The 23,105-nt window shown below is 47.8% G+C and overlaps 1 protein-coding gene across 5 annotated transcripts in view; it reads right to left on the bottom strand.

The window, feature by feature from the left end:
• prdm16 (PR domain containing 16) overlaps nucleotides 1-23,105 on the bottom strand; it is a 294,901-nt gene that overhangs the window by 133,881 nt on the left and 137,915 nt on the right. For all 5 annotated transcript variants that reach the window (XM_035381354.1, XM_035381359.1, XM_035381356.1 and 2 more), the window contains one exon: nucleotides 7,967-8,316. In XM_035381354.1, the coding sequence (XP_035237245.1) occupies nucleotides 7,967-8,316 (350 nt within the window). The remainder of the gene's footprint in view (nucleotides 1-7,966; nucleotides 8,317-23,105) is intronic.

The raw sequence follows: 23,105 nt of genomic DNA, 5'->3' as shown, positions 1-23,105 counted from the left end.
ACAAACACGCACACAAGGCAAGCAAAATCAGTATTGTGTAACTACCTATATTCTCTTCAGAAGATATCTAGAAAACAACAGAATGTTAGTAGGGATCTTAAAGTTACTCTCTCAGTAGACGATGAGAAGCAGGAACATGAAACACTGGAGCCCTGAGACGGGCCAGAACCACCCTGCAGTACAGGGCCAGGAAGCTACCCAGAGCAGTGCCAACATGTCCCTGGCACACCTGCCACCATCAATACTCAGGTACCCTCCCAGCACCACCCATCTCCACCTGTCATCTACAATACTCAGGAATCCTACGCTCAGCACCCTTCATCTCCACCTGTCACCCAAAAAACTCAGGTACCCACCCAACACCACCCATCTCCACCTGTAACCTGCAATACTCAGGTACCCACCCAACACCACCCATCTCCACCTGTAACCTACAATACTCAGGTACCCTCGCAGCACCACTCATCTCCACCTGTCACCTACAATGCTCACGTACCCACCCAGCAACACCCATCTCCATACGTTAAATCTGCCCAAAAACCACACTCAGCTACAGAAGTCCTGAGCTTCACAGATACCTTTCAGAACAGGGCTCAGGATGTTTCCAGAAAGGAAAGGGGTGCAGAACAAGCCGCAGATTAAAGAGCGTGTGAATGCAGCCAAATTTCCAAGTGAAAGCATCAATCTAATTAACAACATAAACAACTCCGGCAAATATCGTTATTTACCCTGGCAGAGAGCAATATCAGTGTCTGCTGTGCCCTCAGGACAGAGCGCAAATGATGTGGTAATTCATCAGGACACTCATGACTGATGGCTTTTCACAGGCAAGAAAGGAGAAAATTGGACAGGAGTTACCTGCTCTTGGCAACGGTGTGTGTGTGTATGTGTGTGAGTGTGTGTGTGTGTGTGTATGTGCCTGTGCATGTGTGTGTGTGTGTGTATGTGCCTGTGCATGTGTGTGTGTGCACACGCTTGTGTGTGTGTGTGTGAGTGTTATAAATGTAAATTTAATGTTTGAAAACACATCAGCAATAGTACAGAACCTGCTATCATTCAGTATAATAATTAGCACAACAACTTTATTAAAGAGGACTTGGGCCTAAAAAAAGTTTTCAACCTTAACTATATTTTCAAAGATGAATTACAGCTGTGCTTAATTCAATCCAAAAATGAATTAAAAATAATATATAAAATAAATAATGAATAGACATTAATATAAATATGAAAGTACCCTTTGATCACATCTCCCCATTGCCTCTTTCTCAAGATAACTTTCATCTCGGCATTAGATTAATTAACAGATGCCGGTAATGAGTTATTAACAAATGAAAAAGCATCAATGCAGTAATCAATCTTGACGTTTAATTTGCTGCCTGTTTCCTCATTATCAGCGCTTGTGTTGGAGGGAATAAATTGACGACAGAGCAGACAAGAGATGTAAGATATTTGTCTTCAACAGCTCCTAAAACCTGCCCTAGTGTTTCTACAGCAACAAGGACCATATGTTTAATATTAGGTGTAATCTGTTCCGCTGGAGTGCTCAGAGCTGGGAAAATTGGATTAAATTGGCTAATAGTATGTTTTAAACCTACATAAAATGGAAGAGAATGAAAGAAATTACAACCAAAACTAAAATTTCGATGTCCTACACGTTCTTCATTTTTCATACGTAAATTCAGTGTATTTTCTTTCCCTCCAAGTCAAATAATGTAAATAAAATGTTTTTTTTTTAAACCACACGGTCATGGTCAATATTTTATTTAAATACCACAGGGTTGCTATTTACTTCATTACATGCTGATGTGGGCACAGAACCATGAATAACAAGGCAAGGTTACATTATTCAGTTTCACATAGTTTCTAAATGTTTTTTTATCAACCATACATTTGACTGCAGAGAAATTATTTCGCATCAACATATTGTTTTAGATTAACGATTTGTGGCGTACCGAATGATCCAGGTGAATCCAAGCACAAAATCACAGACAGATCACGCCAACTGCCATTTTCCCCCCTGTGCTGTATCGCAATGCAGTGCACGCTACATCTAAACTGACCGAGAGTATTTCCACCATCTACAGCGTTTCAGACCCGGTTTCCTACGGAGCTCATCTCGCTTAATTCTCTGCACATCGGCCTGATTTGATTTGTTAAGAGATGCTAATGAACCATTTACCCTGACAGTTTATATGATATGACATGTTCTATTAATCTAGCACATCGAAGGGCTTTTGGAAATGTACCACACACTCATTGCTGTCTCTCAGTGCGTGGATGTCCATTCCGTACTTGATAAGGTTACTTAATTTTACCTTAATTGCTTTTTTTCCCCCTGTTCTACATTCATCCACAGCAGGGCACTGAACCCCAGATAATTGAGACACCGTACAGGTAACAGACCTGGGCGCCCCATTACAAAGGGAAACGTTCTCCCTTGCTTTCAGCCACAGGGGCTTCTCTGATTGGCCCGGAGGGGACGCTTTCTCCCTAAAGTCCTTGGCGGTTCCTGTCCCTATCAGCTCGGTGCCTTGCGTTCTTTGGCCCCCGCAAGATAAAAACGCCTCCATAGGCAAACAGACTAGACAAGTTGCGAGCTGCGCCCAGCGAGCGCTATCTTGGCACATGCTCGGCCGGCTACGCAACATGACACAAAAGGCAGGTAAACACGGAGGGCGAAAGGTAGGGTCAGGACAGATAGTGTCAGGGCGGGGCGCGCGGCTTGAGGACGTTAGCGAGGGGGAGGACAAACAAAGCCGAAACCGCTGGTGCGAAGGCTGGCTGTCAGGAAGGGATCAGAGGACAAAGGAATCCGGCAGAAATATGAGGAGCCCCATCGAGCGCTAAGTGTCCGTCACGTAGACAGAGAGAAAAAAGAACACATCTACCCCAAGTATCGCTAAGTCAATAGGATGGTAAATATGAGAAATGGCAGGCGCTGGCAGTTTTTTTTTTTTCTTTTTCTTTTTTTTTTTGATCAAATGAATAATGCAGATATGGAAAAACACTCTGTGCCGTAAGAGCAAACAGAAAAGTTTGCGTTCCCGACAAAGTCATCTCAAGGTCACCGGTGCCCGGCCTTTGAAGCCGGGGAGACGAATGACAGCTCGTTGACAGGCTCTATCCCCACACAATAAGACGTGTTATGTGCGAGGGAGTACCATATGTCAATTCTCAGAGCTCTGCGCGGCTCTGCTGCGTGAACAGACAGTAACAAAGTAACGCCGTAGCAGCTATGCAGACCGGCTAAAAAGGCCCGCAGAGGTGTCAATGCGCTCCTCGGTCTCCCGTCTCCCCGACTGGCTGCGAGCAAACAGCACAGACCCCATCGACCAACCGCGCTAAATCAATAGCAAGTTAGTAATTACACTGTGTGGAACCACACTTTTAATTGTCCCGACTTTTATTACAGTCAATACTTTTTATCTGTGCAAGAGACGGTATGAGTATGTGTGGGTGAGCGTGCGAGCGTGTGTGCGCGTGCACGTGCATGTATGTGCATGTGTGTGTGTGTGTGTGTGTGTGCACGCGTGCGTGAATATGTGCGTGTGTGTGTGAATGTGTGGGCGTATGTGTGTGCATGATTGTTGGAAGGTTGGAAGTATGTATTTTATTTCTTAATAGTAACAGATTTAACAAACTAATATTCTTCTGTTACGTTCTCCACTGTGACGGCGGTGGGGAAGGCTGAGAGAAGCGGAGGGAGACGCCACAGGCCAGGCTATCGGTATGAGGCGGCGCAGGTGCCGTCACGGCGAGGCACAGACCCCGAGCAGCAGAGCGCGAGCAAGGTTACGGGAGAAGAGGGTAAACACCATTAGTTCTGCTTCTGAAGGCACTCGCTGTTTGTTCTTCACCTTTTTCAAGATTGCGTGGCCAGAGGTTCCCTGCATCAGGAGAAAATAAAGCAGCTTCAACGCCTGGATGTCTGAATCACGCCTCCTCTGTTGTGGTTACAGCGTGTGAAACAATGCCCTGCTGCTGAGTCACTGCAGGCCCTTCAGTCCTTCACACATTAAACATTACACATTATACCTTACGTTTACTAATTAGGCCGTACAAACACGCCGAGTCAGTAGATCACTCAAAATTATAAAGCAGCGTTTATTTTTAAAAATCGAGAGGAATTTATCCTCGACTGAGATGGATTTATCCTCGCAAATTTGGTGCGATACTCACTGTCTGGAATAAGGAGAAAAATCTGATCTTTCAGAAATGAGTTGTTTCACAATAAGCATCCATGTTATGATGCCTTACAGAATGCCTGGTATATAAGGTGAGCATTCTCTCTGTGTTTTTTTTTTTAGCACAAACTATATGTTAAAGGTCACCAGGTCATATTTAAAGGGTAAATGAGGATAATTAGATGCATTTTGATGGATTTCAGTGCCGTGTGATGGTGACTGTGGTGTGTTAGAAGTCATTCCTTTGTTCTTTCAGGACAGTGTCCAGCGGGTCTACCCGGGACCATGCGGGCGGTCACCGACCACAGCGGCCATGTTCGCGGTCACGGTCAAAATTCTCCTGTGACGCCGACACTGACTCCAGACCTACAGCGTGCTGGCGCTGCCACCCTTTGCTATGAGTCGGCCGTTAATGACTAAAACGAGAGCGTGTGAGATGCCCATCCCACCAGCATCGCCACTTCCTGTCGCGCTCCTGACTGAAGCTCGGAGCTCAGGTGGGGGACGCCCGACACCGTCCACCCCAGCGAGGCCTGAGAGGACAGGGAGAGCAGAGCCAGGTCTGCTGACACATCCCCCCCCCACCCCCCACCCCACCCCCACCCCCCACCCCCCACGTCAATACCTTCCATCTCAACGCGGAGCGCCCGGGCGCCCAATGAGAGCGCATCACTCTCAGCGGCCCCTGAGCCGACAGGAAGCTGGCTGAGAGATCTTCTCCCGGCTGGCGGCGGGGGGTTAAAGAGGCATGCTGATTGAATCAAGCTGCGGGGAGGTGAGCGCTGCATTATGTTGTGATAAAGGGGAGCATAATGGTTTTTAAATAGATGATTGTGACTGCCGTCGCCGGCGCGGCAGAGGAGGCGGGCGGAGGCTGAATGGATGTGGCCTGCAGCTAAGCGTCTCCCAGATTGAGCTGTCCGTCTCGCCGAAATGAGTCTGAGTTAAAACACCTCGCCACCGCCACCGCCACCGCCACTCGCCGTCGCCCCGGGCCACGGCGGCCTCCCGCTTCCTCCGCCCGGGCCGCTCTCATTACCCATCGGCCCGACTCCGGCGCCGGGCCCCGCGTCTCGGGCCGGGGGAGAGTAATGGAGCTGAACCCTGTCCCGCTCCGTACGGAGCGTCCCTCATCCCCCCAATATCTCCCCCCGCCTCACTTTCAGCGACACTGTACATCCCTGTACGTACCTGCAGGATGCCATTTTACCTGGAACATCACATAGTCCGCTGTCTGCTGAATACAAAAAGGATCTAAGCGCAAAATAAACCAAAGATATTACACTACAAGCGTTAAGCAGATGCTCTTATGCAGAGCGACTTACACAGCACATTTTTAGGAACTATCCATTAATACAGGACACGCACTGTATTCCCCAGATGTAGTATAAAAAATAAAAAAAACTGTCAATCTTGGAATCTGTCTTTTGAGGTTACAGCAGTTGGATTTCATGCACATGAGATCCTTGTGAAATGAAATATTTCCCCCCAAACCATCGTATGGCACTGCTATGCTCCAGCATTCTTGTAATCCAGTTATTTTAACAGTTGTGACCCCCCCTCCCAATCCCCCCGTCACCAAAAAAAAAAGAAAAGAAGAGGAAAGCTTCCAGCTTTGACGCGCAGCTCATTGTCGGAGCTGTCTATTTGTCTGCGAGCAGGGGCCGCTGGATGACGCAGCCCTGGCGGGGTCCGTGGGGAACCCCGGCGATGGCTATCGATGGCTGGCTGTTATGACTATCTGTGATGAGAGCACTGAGCCCAAAGGCTCGCCACGGAAAGCAGACAGGATGTTTCTGGAACAGTCCTGGTGGCCGAATTTGACGGGGGGCGAAACTTCATATTCTGTGCGAAACCACCTTGCTGCAAAGCAAACGGCTGAGCATCTCAGAGACCGGTTTTCAATCTCCGTACGCAGTACGCTGAGTACGGAATAAAGTAGCCTAAATGTAGCATTTGACATGTCAGTCATTTTTCATAAAACATTACTAAACACGCGACTTGTCTGTCTCTGCTCCTGACCATACACTGATGTGCAAAGCTACATCGTTGAGTAGGCCCCAAGCTAGATTAAAAAAAAGTGAAGGAGAACACTGGGATGTGCATACTGTACACTTCAACTGAAATCTGAGCATTGCACGGAGTAATATTATAGTCAACAGCTCTCTGGGCTGAGAGACGGTCCGCTGATGAGCTCCATTAGCCGCCATTCCAAGCAAAACCGCTTAGAGAAGGTGTAGCTTTTGGAGGCAAGCCCCGGGTTCTTTAAAGCTCTAGTCATAATATGAACCGCATAAAGGAAAGCTTCTCTGTGGCGCGGCGCCACAAAGCGTGCGCCTGGGCCGCTAACCGTAACGCGTTCCTCTCGCGCGGTTCTGGGGCGATGAACTGAAAACCTGCCGGGACTGGAAATATCCTGCCGTGCGCACAGTCCCGGCGATTGAGTGATCACACAGCCGGGTCCGTGCGCTGGCACACAGGAAGCAGCCATTGTGAGGGAACGCGTTGGCCACCGTTACCCAAGACCAGCCCCGAAAGGTCGTTTCTCAGGGCTAGCCTGCAGTACCAGCTGCGTCCTGCAGGGGGTGATGGTAAAAAATCCACGCTTCCTCCTCACGTAGAAAAGTTCAGGCACGATGCACCCCATTATGACCAACTTTCGCAATATTCATTTTCCTCCACGTGACTAATTCCAGGACTTAATTCAAAAAGCATAATTATATATATAAATGTGTAACGCAATACATATCCGACTACGTTGGGACCCGCAGCTAAAAATATTAAAAGCAGGCCGGGCTTCCCATCTGATAGGCCGTGCGGCCCAGAGGAAAATCAAGAGTCACTTAATGAGCTTACTGAAGCAACTTCAATATCCTCCAATGTCATGCTGAAATGAAAATTAATAGTTCAACAGAGATCCACGAGAGAGCCGCTCGTCTTCCATTTCCACATCGCGTGGCGTGACCAAATGACCGCGCTCGGAGGGACGGACGAGGCACGGGAGAAACGCTGATATCTTCGGTAATCAGAAACACCATTAAGGATTTTGAAATCTGGCAGCACTGAAGCACAGAAATCCCGTTCAAAAAACTGAATAGCGGTGAGAGAGTGCGCGCAAGTGTCGAGCGAGCGTCGTCTCTCTCTCTCTCTCTCTCTCTCTCTCCACATCTCTCCCTGGAAACGGAGGGTGAATCACTGCCAGGTTCACTTACCTTTTCCTGAAAGTCGGCAACAAGCAGGGCCTCCTTTGACTCACCGCTTTTAATTTCACTGAGCTTTGCTTTTTCAGAGCAAACACAGTCTAAACAGGGTTTCTTTCAAAGCAGGAGCAAAAACAACTTAACTTGGCCTTTAGGGCTTTTATTTAATGAATTTATTTTTTAATGATGTCCCCCCACCCCACCCCTCCCCAATTTGGAAAGTCCAAGTCACGCTCGCGCCGCAGTGCGCCCCCCGCTGGCCGAACGGCGCTCACTCTTTGCCTTAGCTGCACGAGGAGCGTCTCTGGTCGGGCCTGACTTGTTTACAGAGGTGTGAAAAGAAGTGTCAGTGCCATCACCCGCGTTGGAGGAGAGCACACGCACGTCTCTGCCCTCCTGAGTCAACAATCGAGACTGCGAGGAGCCTAGCGCTGTGGGCGTGATCGGCCAGTCCAAACTGGGGAGAATTAGGCGGGGGGAAAAGCATTAAATAAATAAAGAAATGAAACACAAACTAAAGCTCTGCTCATTTCCTCTCTCAGTCCCTGCCACCACCCTGCGTGTGTCTGTCAGAGAACTCACCTCCCATCCGAAAGTGGTCTCTTTGACCGCGGCGCTCCGCGTCCCGCTGTAGGGTCCGAACCGTTCCCCAAGCCTGATTTTGGCTTTGGCCCAAATCCCGAGGCCTGCCCCGGGGACGGAAGACTCTCTGAGCTCCAGGTCGCCGGGGATGGGAATGTCGTCAGGAATGTAGACGGGGACTTCGTAGGGGGAGCCCTCCTTGGGGGTGAAGTCCTGGTTGTTGGGCAGAGGGGACGGGGGCCCGACGGGGATGGGGGACATGATGCTGTCTTCTGTCTCCTCCTCCGCGCTCTCTCCGGCGGGAAGGCTGGGGTCTCGCTCGTACATGTTATCTGCTGCTTCACTGTCATCTGCAACGCAAGGGGTGGGAACAACAAAACAACAAGCGAGTCAGCCTTCAACATCATCCTCTTCCTCATCACTAAAACCCTAAAGCAACAAGGGAGGGGTTCTACATCTCCCACTTCCTGTTCCCTGGGAAGGCCTGGCTTTGTGATTGGCTGGACACCTCAGAGCATTAACCTCATCACTAAAACCCTAAAGCAACAAGGGAGGGGTTCTACATCTCTCACTTCCTGTGCCCTGGGATGGCCTGGCTTTGTGATTGGCTGAACACCCCAGAGGCTGGAAAAGCTGAGGCTCGGGTGATGCGTGCCTCATGACTCCTGCGCTCCGCTAACACCCCGGCTCGTAATACCGCTGGACAATCGGCGCCATTCAGTTAAAATCGCTGTCATTTCCTGCGGTGTCATCTTTCAGATAATGGTCTGAAATGAGCCACTTGTGCTCGGTTGCTACCCCTCATCACATTTTTCTTTTAGTCACCTGTGTTTGTTGTTATTTCGGGGCTGGTAGCGTGGCTGTGTTACTCTTAGAGTGAGTAGCCGTGAGTAACAGACAGTCAGAAGGGGTGCTTCAGGTCTCAATGTGTACTTGAGAGTGAATTACTGTGCAAACTGGATTTTCAAACGAGAAATTTTCCACCTGATGTGAGCAGAAATTTGTAACATTTTTAGACAAATTTTGTAAAAAATAAAAATAAAAAAAGAAATATATATATTTTCTGTAAATGAAACCAGCATTGTTATGAACATTGTGCCTCCGCCTTTCTAATTGCCAAATGAGAAACAGGATGATTTTTATTGTGGAAATTATAGACAGATCAATTTTTCACCCAGAGACAGCATGAGCAACAGGAAAAAGGTTGTTTAGAAAGTTATGAGACAATAAGAGCATTGTGGAAAGCTGACTGATTGTTTACGGTGTAAATTGAAAACAGCAACCGGGGTAACATCCCCTGCGTGTGCGTCGGTTTGAAGAGGAAGACATGAGCAAGTCACACTTTAACGTGGAATGAAATGTCCAGACCACAAACGCAAAAGCACCTATCCGGCAGACACTTGAAGAGCAAACACACGCCAAACTCCTCATTTCTTTTTTTTTTTTTGAAGTGAGCCCACACAAAACATCACTTTTCCCGTCGCCCAGGCAACGGCGGTGTCAGTGCATGGACAGACTCATGTGTAATTTGTAGACGCACCGCTGCAGTTTGCTATCCAAACACAAGACCGGCAATCACAGTTAACTAGGCCGCAATTACTGCGGGAGTGCTTCCAAGCCCCCCCCCCCCCCACCACCCTCCATACGCTCAGCCCCCGCCAGCCAAGAACACTAATTTTATGACTCGAAAATATTTCCTTATGAATTGGGGTCCATTTGCCTGTAAGCAAGTCGAAAAACAAAATGTGCTCCACTCGCTCTGACGGACTGCTGTCTTACTGTCACACATCACACACGTGTGTGATGGATCTTAACCAGCACCTCTGCACCAATCACTGATTTATCTGAAATGACATAATCATCAGTGAGAATTCAGATTGGTTACTCTACACTGTCTTACAGAATATATTTTCTCATAAGATTATTCACAACACTGTACCACAAATAATACAGGCAATTTATAATGTGTAAAATCAGTATTAATAGAATTACAATCTAAGATATCAAAATTATTTTATGAGTATCATTTCAATAATTCAATAAAAAACCTTTTTCTGTTATGATCAAATGAAAAAAGGACATTTTTTTAGCCAGGTTGTACTGAAGTTTTAAAGTGTAAAATATGAATGTAAACTGCCTGGCAAAGCTGACCGGGCCCAAGATTTCCGGGAAATGTTTCACATAAAAACCCCAGCAGTAAAATGAAGCCGTTTTATGACAGATTTCTGCGTCATCCCACGATTTTGAGGGGAAAAGAACAGCCTTACCCATTTTTTTTTTTAATGATGGGAGTTTCATAGGAGCTGCAGGAACAGCCAGGCGGTTAAGTAGGAAACATGTGGAGCAGCAGTAGCGTCCCCCTTTCACAGATCAATTAAACTTTTATAACCGCTGCCTATCTGCTGCAGCTTTCAGGAATCAAACGTGCTTTCGAACCATTAAAAACTTTTCTTTTTTTTCCCCTTCCTTTTTTTTGGCATCTTATCCATTAACTGCGATTACAAAAACTGAAGACAGGCTCGGAAAATCTATTAAACAGCCTAAGACTTTAAGGGGCCTGGAGCGGAACACACAGATCACTGTGATGAAACTAAGCAACTATATATAGTGCAGCCTCTAAGTATTTGGACAGTGACACGTTTTTTGGGTGTTTTGCCTCTGTACTCCAGTACATTGGATTTGAATTAAAAAACAATGAATATGAGGTTAAAGTGCAGACTGTCAGCTTTACATCCATATTAAATGACACATACAGGAATTACAGCCCTTTTTTATAGAGGGTACAAAATTCATTGCATAACCTTAAATAAAGTCGTCATATTTAGTATTGGTTTCAAACCCTTCGCCTTCAATGACTGCCGGAAGTATGCGCTACAGTGACATCACCAGACGCTGAGCATCTTCCCTGATGCTGTGCCAGGCCTGTGCTGCAGACATCTTCAGTGAGTAAAACGCATGTTCGACTGAATTCAGGATGGGTGATGGACTGAGCCAGTCAAGAACACTGCACGTTTTGCCCTGAAAATCACCTTACTTGCTTTAGCAGTGTGTTTGGGCTCACTGTCCTGCTGCATGGATCTGAGCAGATGCTGTAAGAGGCTTCTGTTCCTGTTGCTGCTGTCAGGAATCCAAGTCATCAATAAAGACAAGTGATCCAGTTGCAGTGGCAGCCATACAGGCCCAAATCATAACACTATCTCCACCATGTTTCACAGATGAGGGGGGTGCTTTGGATCATGAGCAGTTCCTTTCTTTCTCCGCACTTTCCTCAGTGCTTTCACACTTTTCCTGCAATGCAGTCCACAAAAAACTTATGGACTGCACTGCACTGCACACACACACACACACACACACACACTATATATAGAGAAAAACAAAACACAAAACCAAAGCTCTTCAGTTAAAAAAAAACAAAAAACCCTGTGAGCATTAAAGATACTTGTGGCTGTGCATTAAAGATCATGAAACTCAGCCCTTTATTAATAAAAATCATTGAGAAAAACAGTGTTTTTAACGAAACAGCTTGAGACAAAACCTCACTATTACACTGTGGTGTTCTGGCATAAAGGCTCATTCGTGTTCAACCACAAAAAGTTTGGAAGGAAGAAAAAAAAAAAAAAAAGAGGCAAATTGAGGATAATAATTAAGAGGCCAGAAAAAGGGAAGCTAAAGTATGACATTTTGAAAGAGTGGAGCTGTTTTGACTGAGAGAGGGAGAGAGAGAGAGTGTGTGAGGCAGAGAGAGAGGGAGAGAGAGAGAGAGAGAGAGAGAGAGGGGAGAGAGAAAAGGGGGAGAGAGAAAAGAGGGTGAGAGAGAGAGAGAGAGAGTGAGTGAGGCAGAGAGAGAGAGACGCAGAGAGAGAGAGGGGAGATAGAGAGAGAGAGAGAGAGGCAGAGAGAGAGAGAGGGGAGATAGAGAGAGAGAGAGAGAGGCAGAGAGAGAGAGGGGGGAGAGAGAGAGAGTGAGGGTATGAGAGAGGGAGAGGGAGAGAAAGAGAGTGAGTGAGGCAGAGAGAGAGAGAGAGAGATGCCGTGCCTTGCAGACGGGGGCTGATGTTAGCGTTGTCTCCCAGAAGGTCCGAGAGCTGACAGATAGTGCCTTCCTTTCCAGGAAGATGTTATTCCCCCCCCCCCCCCCCCTCACAGAGAACTATTCATCCCGAATACATCAGGGGTCAATCATTAATTCGCACCTTGGGGGTCCCCCCCTCCTCCTCGCTCGCCCCACAATGATCCGCTTGTTCAGCTTTGTTATTGCTCTGGAAACTACCGTGCGGCCCGGGTTCGGGACATGAAGGCATCAGGTTTATTTGATGAATTGTAAAGGCGTTCCTTAAACAGCCCTCCTGTTATTGCAAGCCGCGCCGGAAAACAAAGAGACACGGGGGTACGAGCCGGGCCCCCCCGGCCCCTCCGAGCGCCGGGAGAGGCGAGCGGGGTCAGGAGTCGTCTCCACGAAAATCACCCGTCCGATCATCTCTTACTCCTTCTGTCAGCGTTTCTCTAATTCTTCCCTCGTTTTAACTCCTGTTTTTCGTCGGAAATGCAATGCAACACACAGCCGGATATGTGTTTCCCTGTCTTGCACCCAACAATCAATCATTAAAAATGGAACATGACTTCCGTATGACTTCAATTGTTAGAAGTTTGTGTTAATGATTAGTCACACTAATTAAATGATTTTTTAAAATCAAACAGTCAGAAATAATAATGTAGGTAGGATATTATTGCAAGTATTCAGCGGAAGTAAAACATGGCCAGTAGCGGAGTGATCTAAAATAAACCAAATGCAACTATGATTTACGAACCACTAAAGTTACAACAAGGAATTAAAATCAAAGACTTTAAGACTGTTTAGTTTGGCATACTTTTACACTGTAAGTTACACAAGCTTTTGCAAACTATGAAAAATCAGTACTGCGTAAAAAAAAAAAAAAAAATTTGTTATAGATTTTATGCATTCTTAAATGGCCCTTGCATAGTAAAACATAAATGTCCCAACCACAGTCACACTTAGAAAGGTTTGGGAACCAGGCAGATACAGAGGCCTTTTTCTCAGCAGTCCAAGAAAGCCAGATTAACTGTCACCTGCACTCATCCACCCTCTACTGGGAAAGAAAAAGAAAACAAATATGCTTTGGAGTACAAGCTAGGAGAAAAACCTGCATGTCTGCACGTTATTAGACTCCTTCTACTGTTTTTCAGTCCAAGAACTCTATCATAAAAAAGCTTGTATCTAGGGAAACGGACATGCCTGCACGCACACACACAAACACACACACACACGCGCACACACACACACACACACACACACACACACACACACACACGCACGCACGCACACACACACACACACACACACGCACGCACGCACACGCACGCACGCACACACACACACACACACACACACACGTACACACAGACACACACACGCGCAAACACACAAACAGAAATGCAGTATTCCTTCGGTCCAAATATGGGAATAGGTTACCCTGGTGAGAGCATAAGCATGACAGATATGAAAAATGAGCAGACTCTTGTGCAAGGACTTCAGAACATTTGATGTTGGGCCGACGAGGGTGTTCAAACACCCTGTGCTGGCTAATCTGACGCCCATGGCCCCAATAATCCGCCAATATGGTCCCACTTACGGAATTATTGGTGTCGTTAGAGCCCCAGAAGAGAAAATCGTACCTGTTACTCTTTAATCAGGGCTTTGGTGATTTTATCTGAACAAAAGCTCTAATCTGGGCTGATTTTTACATGGAAAAAAAAACTGGCGGTAAAAATCAAAAAGCAGACCAATCAAGACTAAAATTTTTTTCGTTCTTTGCACTTTTCCATTGTGCCTGTTTTTTTTTCTCTCTCTCTCTCTAATTGTGACGTAAAAGAAAAAAAAAGTGAAGGGGGGCAATGGGGACAGCTGACTGCAACACTCAGTTCGCTTTCCAGAAACACACACAGTTTCCCCCAGTAAAAACAGCAGGGAACATTTCCAGCTAACACTTAAAGTAGCAATATTGCTTCTCCAGGACGGCAAAGTGCCAGGGTGCCGGGCCTAGATTAAAACCATGGGTTATCCCCCGCGAGCGTAAAAAAGAGAAACTTCCACTAACTCACTCCTGTTAAACGCTGTTCCCTCCTCAGACCTCCGCAGTCCCCTGCAGACACTATCGCTCGACCCCAGATCTCTCTTTTAAAGGTGAGCTGACCATGATTCAGAGGACGCAGCTACGGCACATCTTCATGGGGCCCCCGCTCACTCCCGCAGCTGTGATGCGTACAGCGTTAATGCGCTGACGTGCGGCCAAATCCCCTTCGCATTTCCCGTGATTCGTGCGTTCAGCCAGCGCTGTTCTGGGGCAAATAAACCTAGACTTGCCGGTAAACGCGCTCGCAATCCGAGCCAAAACAAGAAGAACCGCGAAGCGCGAAAATGAGACACTTCGCAAGCAGATCTCTCAGGCTGAGGGTCCTTTTATTACCGTTGCTGAGTGCGCTATAGCAGGGGGAAGGTAAACAGCGGGCTTTCTGAGCAGGTGAGCAATGGGCACCCTTTTGGACCCTGACGCACTGGTGCTGCTCTGAAACCAGCTCGTCGTGCTGCTCTTACATGATATCAAAGACATAGGGGGCTGGTTACACAGACACAGATTAAGCCTAGTCCCAGACTACATTCTATTTTGAATGGAAATTCCCCATCCACAATTCATTTCAGTCCAGAACTCTGCTCAGTCTGAGTCCGTGAAACCGGCCCATAGGGTATGGTTTAAAAGTGCCTACTCCTGATTCCCTTCCTGCTCTGACCCATCCTTCAGCCCCAGCTCCTGCTCCAGCTCCTCTGTGTGTGTGTGTGTGTGTGTGTGTGTGCACATGCACAAGTGTGCATGTGTGTGTGTGTGTGTCCGTGTGTGCAAGCATGTGCGTAGTATGTTTGTGTGTGTGCATGCGTGTGTGTGTGTGTGCGCGAGCGTGTGCCTTGTGTGTGTGTGCTTGTGTGAGCGTGTGCCCTGTGTGTGTGTGTGTGTGTGTGTGCGGGCGTGCGTAAGTGTGTGTGTGTGTGCAAGCATGTGCGTAGTATGTGTGCATGCGTGTGCCCTGTGTGTGTGTATTTGTGTGCGAGCGTGTGTGTGTGTGTGTACGAGTGTGTGCCCTGTGTGTGTGCGTGCTTGTGTGAGCGCGTGCCCTGTGTGTGTGTGTGTGTGTATTTCTGTGAGTGTGTCTCTCTGCAGGCTCTCCTGCAGCCATTAGCAGGGCCGTGACTGCAGTGTGCGCGTGAGTGAGTGTGTGTGTGCGTGTGTGTGAGCGTGTGCGTGCTTGTGTGAGCGTGTGCCCTGTGTGTGTGTGTGTGTGTGTGTGTGTGTGTGTGTGTGTGTGTGTGTGTGTGTGTGTGTTTGTGTGTGCGTTTCTCTCCTGCAGCCGTTAGCAGGCCCCTGACTGCAGTGAGAGCTGGGCTGTCAGCCCCTCTGATTGCCATTCTAGTCAGTCTAGCTCCCCAGGGCCTTTCTGCCCGGCCTGCAAAGACATTTATTAACACAGCAGATTAATAGCACTGGGAAAAGACATTTTTGCAAACATGATAAATATTAATAATAATCAATAGCAACTTACATTTGCTAAATTGAGTTACAAACATCACCCAAGGGGCGGGAGTGTGTGTGTGTGTGTGATGTCCTGTGTTCGAACAGCAGGATTGAGAACCAACGGGGCCACACGGTAGAGAAGAGAAAAATATCCAGCCAACGTTCGCCAGCAAGACCGGATGCAGGGTTTGGACAGAGAAAAAATTTGAAAATGTTCAAAAAATAACATCATGTCCGTGTTATTTTTTCTGCTATTACAGGTTAAATTTTTTTTAAATTGTGCTAAATGTATTGTGTTTAATATCCCTTCAATTACACAACGGTGGGTCATTAAAAGTGCTTTTGCGGATTTTTGCGCAGAATCTTGTTTTTATGAGTAAAATTACGATGAATTATCACGGCCAACAAAGGGCGACAAATTGGTGGTCGCTCACACAAGGCGGAAACCTTGACGAAATAATTAAACCTAACGCTACATCTATTGTTACGCTATACAACCTAATACCATCTGTCATAACTTTGGTTCACATCCTCCAAGAGCAGTTTATCAATTATAATTAAGAGCCCGCGTCCGCTTAATACCCCACTAATAGGGCAGGAGCCGCTGTCTTATTTATGGCGGGGGTGTGCTCGGGGAGCGCGGAATTTGCATGTTTGGCCGACGCGGCGGCGGCTTCAGAAGAGCTTTTCCAGCGCCTACGGCTAGCGCGCGCGCTGAGGTGTACCGGGAGGCCGTTGTCATTGTTATGAAAGCTCATTCATTGTGAAAAAAGGGGCTCTTTTTTTTTTCGTTGTTTTGCAGGGATGTGATTTTGGGGGGGGGGGGGGGGGGGGGGGGCGCCGTACATCCCCCCCCCCCACTCCCCCATCTCTCATCTCTCAGTCTGCAGGTCCACGGGCTCGGCCGGGGAAAGCACTTCCACTTGCCCTCGGGCCACGAGCTTCAGCTGCCACGCCGCAGCCAATCGCCTCTCTTTCAGGAGAAATTCAACCTTTCCCTTTCCCTCATTTTCCCCCCTCCTCTTTCTCTCTCTCTCTCTCTCTCGCTTCCCACTTTCTCTTTCCTTCTCCCTCTCCCTCACCACCCCTTCTCTCTTTTTCCATGTCTGCCCTCGTGCATTTGAATTTACTCACACACAGATGCAAATACTCTGAAATGTGCCATGCACACACCTGCATGGAGAAGCAGAGTGTATTCCATTAAACATTTATCAATCTTAAAAATAAATAAGAAATTAAGGTAGAATATATTTATTTTAGAATTAATATTTCACAGCGAACACTGGATGTGTCATGTCTCAGACCATTAAAAAAAAAAATTCATCACAGTTGAGGACAAAGACAACAGTTCAATAGAATGCACCCAGGACTCTTTCAATACCAGACCAATTTTTAACAGTCCTCTGAGAAATTAATTGTTATACTATACACCAGTTGAGACAATTAATTACGAAAACCCCGATTCTATTTTCATCAGCTGACAGCGAAAGTGGCGCAGGCTTGAACAAGTTTTCTCCCATCTCCTGCAGTGTGTCCTAGCGCTCGCTCGCTACACAGCTTCATTTAGTAAACCACTGGGAATTAAGAGAGGGAGGGGGAAAAAAATGCATTAATTTTTATTAACAGGGAGAGCCATTCGTTCCCTGCGACAATACCTGACTCGTGGAAATGATTTTCACCTCTGCCATGGGGTGCACTCTCCCCACATACATCACCCGATTACTCCTAGACTGGCCCTGGTCTCAGTCATTAGCCAGTGAATTAACGGCAATCCAGTGTGCCATTAATCACACTGACAAAAGTGTTAGTATGCCACTGACCTGCCTGAGCACGGGGAACGGCTCAGGAGAAGGAGAGAGGGAGAGAGAGAGGGAGGGAGAGGAAGAGAGGAGTGCAGCGGGGGGAGACAGAGAGAGAGGGTGAGAGAGAGAGGAGGGAAGATGGAGAGAGAGATGGAGATGGGAATCAGGGAGGGAGGGAAGGAAATGGAGAGGGGGAAGAGAGAGAGAGAGGAAGAGAGGAGTACAGTGGGGGGAGACAGAGAGAGACTGAGAGAGAGAGAGAGAAGGAGAGAAGATGGAGAGACATGGAGATGGGAGTCAGGGAGGGAGGGAAGGAAATGGAGAGAGGGAAGGGAGAAGAAGAGAGGGAGGGAGAGGAAGGGAGGGCTGGAGAGTGAAAGCAAGGAGCCTTCAGAACTGGAACGACTCTGCTGCTGAAGTACCCCCCCCCCCCCATACACACACACACACAAATAAATAAAGAATCAAATAAAAATATGTGCTGAAACACAAGAGCAGCCCAGCAGAAAATCGAGAATAATATCCAGTTGTGACCCTCCAGCCCAACGACACAGACGACGTGAACACGCCCATGCAGCCGAAAGGCCAGCAGACCTTTCAGAGTGACTGTGCACACGTCTCCTGGAAGGACAGAAAGGACAGAAAGGGCAGACTCTGGGCACTCAGCAGTGCGCCGTGTCATGGCACAGGCCAACCAAACAGCCTCCGCTCCAGTCACTACGGCACATTCACACCACTAATGGGGGAGCGTGCCAACATCCTGACACCGCCACATCCAGCACGGACCAAGAGAAACACAGATTACAGAAAATTAGCGGCAGCACGCCGAACAATATCTCTCGCGCCAAATAACAGCGACGCGTCTGAATATGCGCTAAAAATAAGCAGCGGCCAAACATCGTCTTTTATTTCTGTAGCCAAGGCTAAGAAGCCTAGCGCTAAAAAGGAAGCCACCTGGAGCAGAAAGCAGCGCCCTCGCACCGGCGGACGTATCCGGACAGGGTTAGCGGTGCGCTAGGCGCAGGCGACGGCGCGGCCCTCGCTGGGCGAGCGTGAGAGAGCGCGGGTCTGCTCAGACGGCCTCTCCGTGCGCGCGGGGGGGGCTCGGGCGAGCGGGTCAAGTGAATTAGCCAAGGTCGCTCAATAAGCCGGCCGCGGCGGCGGCTTCCGTAATCACGGCGTTCTGGCTCATTGAGCGCCCCACTGCCTCCTGTGGGCCCCCGCGGCCGGCCCCCGCTCACCACCAGCTACTGTGGGGGGGGGCAGCTCCGGGGTGCGAATGCTCCTAACTCCCCCCGCTCTCTGTCGTGCTCTCTCCCACTTTCTTTCTCCCCCTTACTCTCCCTCTATCTTTCTCCCACTCTCTCCCTCTTTCTCTCCATTTCTTTCTTTCCCACTCTTCCTCTTTCCCTCCCTCGCTTTCTCCCACTCTCTCCCTCTTTCTCTCCATTTCTTTCTTTCCCACTCACTCACTCTCTCTCTTCCCCTCTTTCTCTCCCTCTCTGAGTATGCTACCCTACTTCTAAAAAAGGAATGCAGATTTTAGCTCTTACACCTGACAACATCAAACAACTACTTTTATTTTGGTGACATTGTAGGGAAACAAAGCGTTTTTAAAAAAACAGCAGTCCTGTGTTTGACAAGGTTTAGAATTCACGTCGTCAATGCTTGAGAGATGACAGAGGTTTAATCATTAAGTCTTCAATGAGACGACCTAACACCAGGAAAAACCAGTTTCCAAGTGGTTTTCTTTTCCTTTTTTAGTTCTTGGTTTTTACCCCAAGAGAACTAGGGAAAGGCACAGTCAGTTTGGATCAGTAAAGAAAGCTTTAATCTCACTTTAAAATATCATAAGTCATCATAAGTGGTCCTCTTTCCATTGCAGTAACACACCAGAACAGATGGTGCCAAGGAGGAAAATTTAAGCAAATCCTTCTGTTCCATTCCAGCCAAAGACTTAAAGTTTTCCCACCTGCAGAGAGTCCAAACGAAAAAACACACGTTTGAACATCAGATAGACCAAATTAATCAAACGTCAGATTAGATTAGCCAATAAAAATTGCATTTATGTAGTTCAGTTTCTAGAGCTCATAATCCACTTATGATCAAGTCTACTTAAGGTTAGCCAGTGCGCTTCTGAGAACGTCAGAACAGACTGGGATGAATATGAAGCCGCTCTCTCACCTAAGCCCCCACATTTGACAGAGTTCCCTGTTCGAAAAAAAAACCGAAAAAAACAAAGCACACTGCAGTGTTATGTGCAACTGGCTACTGTTCTGATACTTACATAATGGGTCACGGTACTCCATGGCACCACTGCTTTATATAGGCTTTCATAACACAAGGCCAGGCTTGCAGACAAATGCAAACCAATGTGTCAGATGAGAACACAGCACAGACTTCCATAGAAAAGCCTTGCACATACAACACGGAGCAATCCAGGTCAATGGAAAATTTCACCACACTTAGTTAAATCAGTACGTGCTTAGTTGTGTTAATTGTGGTCGTACTCTTGCTACTCTAAACAGGAGCACAATATTTCATAATTCATAATAATTGATAAATAGGTTTTCGTATTACCATCTGAATGAAGTAAAAAGCATTATTATTATTATTATAATTATTATTATTATTAGTTGTTTTATTGGGGGGGATCAATCTAGGTTTGAGTGCCAGCCATGTTGCTTCATGACATAAATGGGCGATTTCTTCATTTAAACGCAAAATTACACCAAGCATTAATCCGTCTGCAGCACAGTCCTCCTACAGGACCAGCCCACAGCTCAGCCACACGGCCAGTGGGACAGACGCAGTCAGGCCACAGGCCTTTATAATGAACCACAAGCAATTAAAGGAACTTTTTTACTTACACTGGTAACCAATAGCACCTGTTCTGTGACCATTTACAGAAGGTAAAGCTGAACGTGGGTTTTCGTTTCTCCCGAATTGAGCCTGGTTCAGTCCATCATCGATACTTTTACTGGATTAAGAGTTAAAACAAATCATTGGCTTTTTTGTTTACCCACAGCGCAAACAGACAGCGTTGTATGAGAATCAGAAGAACGCTAAGCGCAAATACGACTCTTAGATTTAAGGGCAAAGGGCACTGCGGTTAGATTGAACCCGGGCCGGTATCCCTCGAACCGCACACACACACAGTACGATGGGCAACGTTACAAAAGCCTTCTCTCTTCTGAGGAGTCCAGATCTTTCGCTTTTACTCCCTCTCTCTCTCTCTCTCTCTCTCTCTCTCTCTCTCTCTCTCCCTCTCTCTCCCTCTCTCCCTCTCTCTCTCCCCGTCGGCGGCCCAGCGTGTGGAGGAAGCGGCGCTGTTGTGCGGTGGGAAGGAAGGGGGGAAACAGATGGGACGGCCTGAGAATGGTAACAAGTGCATTGGGAACAATGTCGCGGGTCCCTTCCTCCTCGGGCCAGAACAGAGCTGAGAACGGGAGTGGGGCACAATCGGACCGCACACAATGCCGCACACGAGCGCCGTGAACAATGGCCCGGCTCAGAGAATTCTGGGAACGAGACGCGGCCCGCTCCTCCGCGCCCCGGGCCCCGCAGACGCCCTCTGTCAGCGTCCGGCTCGGAGACCGATTGGTGCCGGCGGGTCAGGTGACGCGGGCCCCCCCCGGCGGATCCGCGCTGGCAGGCGTGCGCACACGCAAGAGACGCGAAGGTACGTCCGTGCGGCGGCGTGTTCTCCAGCAAAACGTATAATAATAATAATAATAATAATAATAATAAACTTTATTTATATAGCACTTTTCATACATGAAATGCAACCCAAAGTGCTTCACACTGTAGCAGAAGGCATTGTATAGCGAAGGCATATCGCTGTAATGACTCCTGGGCTGATGACACAGGCAGTAACAGTTCAACATAACTTCTTTTCTTCCCCCCATAAATTATGAGAATTTAAGGTAACCGACAGAAGATTCCTTTTGCCAAACAACCCTAAGTCACATCTTTTAACCACTGGAACAGGTATGAATATATCAAAAGGTTAAAATTTTTTTTAAAAGATTAATTTTTTCCATTTAAAACTGACTAAGCCACCTCCCTTTAATTCCTCTTCCATTTTAAATCACGCCACATTAATTAACATTCTCTCACTGTAATAAAAACACAAACTAGGTCACGGCACAGACACTGGGGAGAATACGAGGTGAGAATGTACACCTCCATTACCAAAGATTTCTCTCTAAACAATTATGTTTTCAGCAACCGCGTGTCTCTATCTGACCTGACTGTGAAGGGCTTGGGGGGGGGGGGGAGGGAGAGAGAGAGAGAGAGAGAGGGGGGGGGTGAGGAAGAAGGGAGAGGGAGAGGGAGGCAGACAGGTAGACAGAGAGGGAGAGAGAGAGACAGAGACAGAGAGACAGAGTGAAAAGCAATTTTCCTGCTCAAACGGAGTGAATTGCGGTGGATTCCGGATAATTGGCTGGTAATTAGCAGGTCATCAGGTCGATTTGGGAACAAATGGTTCTCTTTAGCTCAGGTGGTCGCCTATGTAATCGGAGCGGACCCCCCTCCTTTGTCTCCGTTATCTGCGACTGGGCGCGCTGTGTGACATCCCAAATAAGGCCGGCCCCTCTGGGGAGAGCAGCGGCACCAGTTCTATTAGTCATAAGTTAGACAGTGGCGCTATCCGGAGTCAGGCCTTTTGTCCCAGCAGTATTCCCCTAAAACTGCAGGAGATTCATTTCGCCCGGGCCGCGAGGCTTCTGGAGGCCATGGAGGCGCGGGGGTCAGGAACGGCCGAGCCATTCACTAACTGTACCCTCGAGTGAAGCCGGTCAGAATGAACTCCAGAGCTCTCCGCTGGAGGCCGAAAGGAACAGGGGAAAGTAGCACACACTGTCATGGCGGGGGAAGAGCACTCCTCTTTCACACAGCGGGGCACTGCAGCCATCAGGCAGCGGCCACAAGCACGGATTCATGATTTTTAGATTCATCGATTAACTGCCCATCCTCAAAATCTACAAATTTTTATTTTAAATTTGGCCAGCTAAAATTTAAAAACTAAAAAAACTGATAAATAAAACGGCAATAAAATACCATTTCATTTTAAAAAATGTAATTATTTTGCATAAGACATTACAATGAAGGTATATTTTTAGATGATTTCATTTTTTAAATAACGTTTATGCCCCTTCATACTTTTTCCCTGATGTACACTATGTATTCAGCACATATCAAGCAACAGTGTTAAAGGCATTTAAATCTGCATATTATAAATATAAACATATGAAATATGAAGTCCCTGGTCCAGTAGGCTGCCTGGCCTTCTTGGGCCAGGGGGGGTTGGGGGGGGGGGGGGGGGGGGGGGGGGCTGTTGGGGGTGTTTTGCAGGAGGAAGTGGCGAGTGAAAGGCACGCTCAGCGCGGGCCGGTCCCAGGACCTGCTCTCTATTCGGCCCCGCAGGGCCCGCGCCGCTTCCTGATGTTTTTGTGTTTGGGGGGAAAACTTTGATTTGAATGCTGATTTAAATTGATAGCTCACTTCCAATCTAATTAGGTTGTTTTGTCTGGGCGAGACGGAATGAGGCATCGTCACAATGGGTCCCCTCTCCGCTCGGCAGAAAACAGGATGAGCCCCGGCCCGGGCTGGGGATGGACAAACAGCCCGTATCTGCACAATCGCGCAGTCGCTGTCACCGTCCCCCCCCCCCCCCCCCCAGCGCGGAGCACACCTCCGCTGCACTGTGGAGGGGGCTGAGCTGGGGGGCTGAGCTGGGGGGCCTGAGCG

The sequence above is a fragment of the Anguilla anguilla genome, chromosome 11 (assembly GCF_013347855.1).
Source record: "Anguilla anguilla isolate fAngAng1 chromosome 11, fAngAng1.pri, whole genome shotgun sequence".
Classification (NCBI taxonomy): Eukaryota; Metazoa; Chordata; class Actinopteri; order Anguilliformes; family Anguillidae; genus Anguilla; species Anguilla anguilla.
Note: the sequence above shows the minus strand (reverse complement) of the source record. Positions and strands in the feature narration are given on the sequence as shown.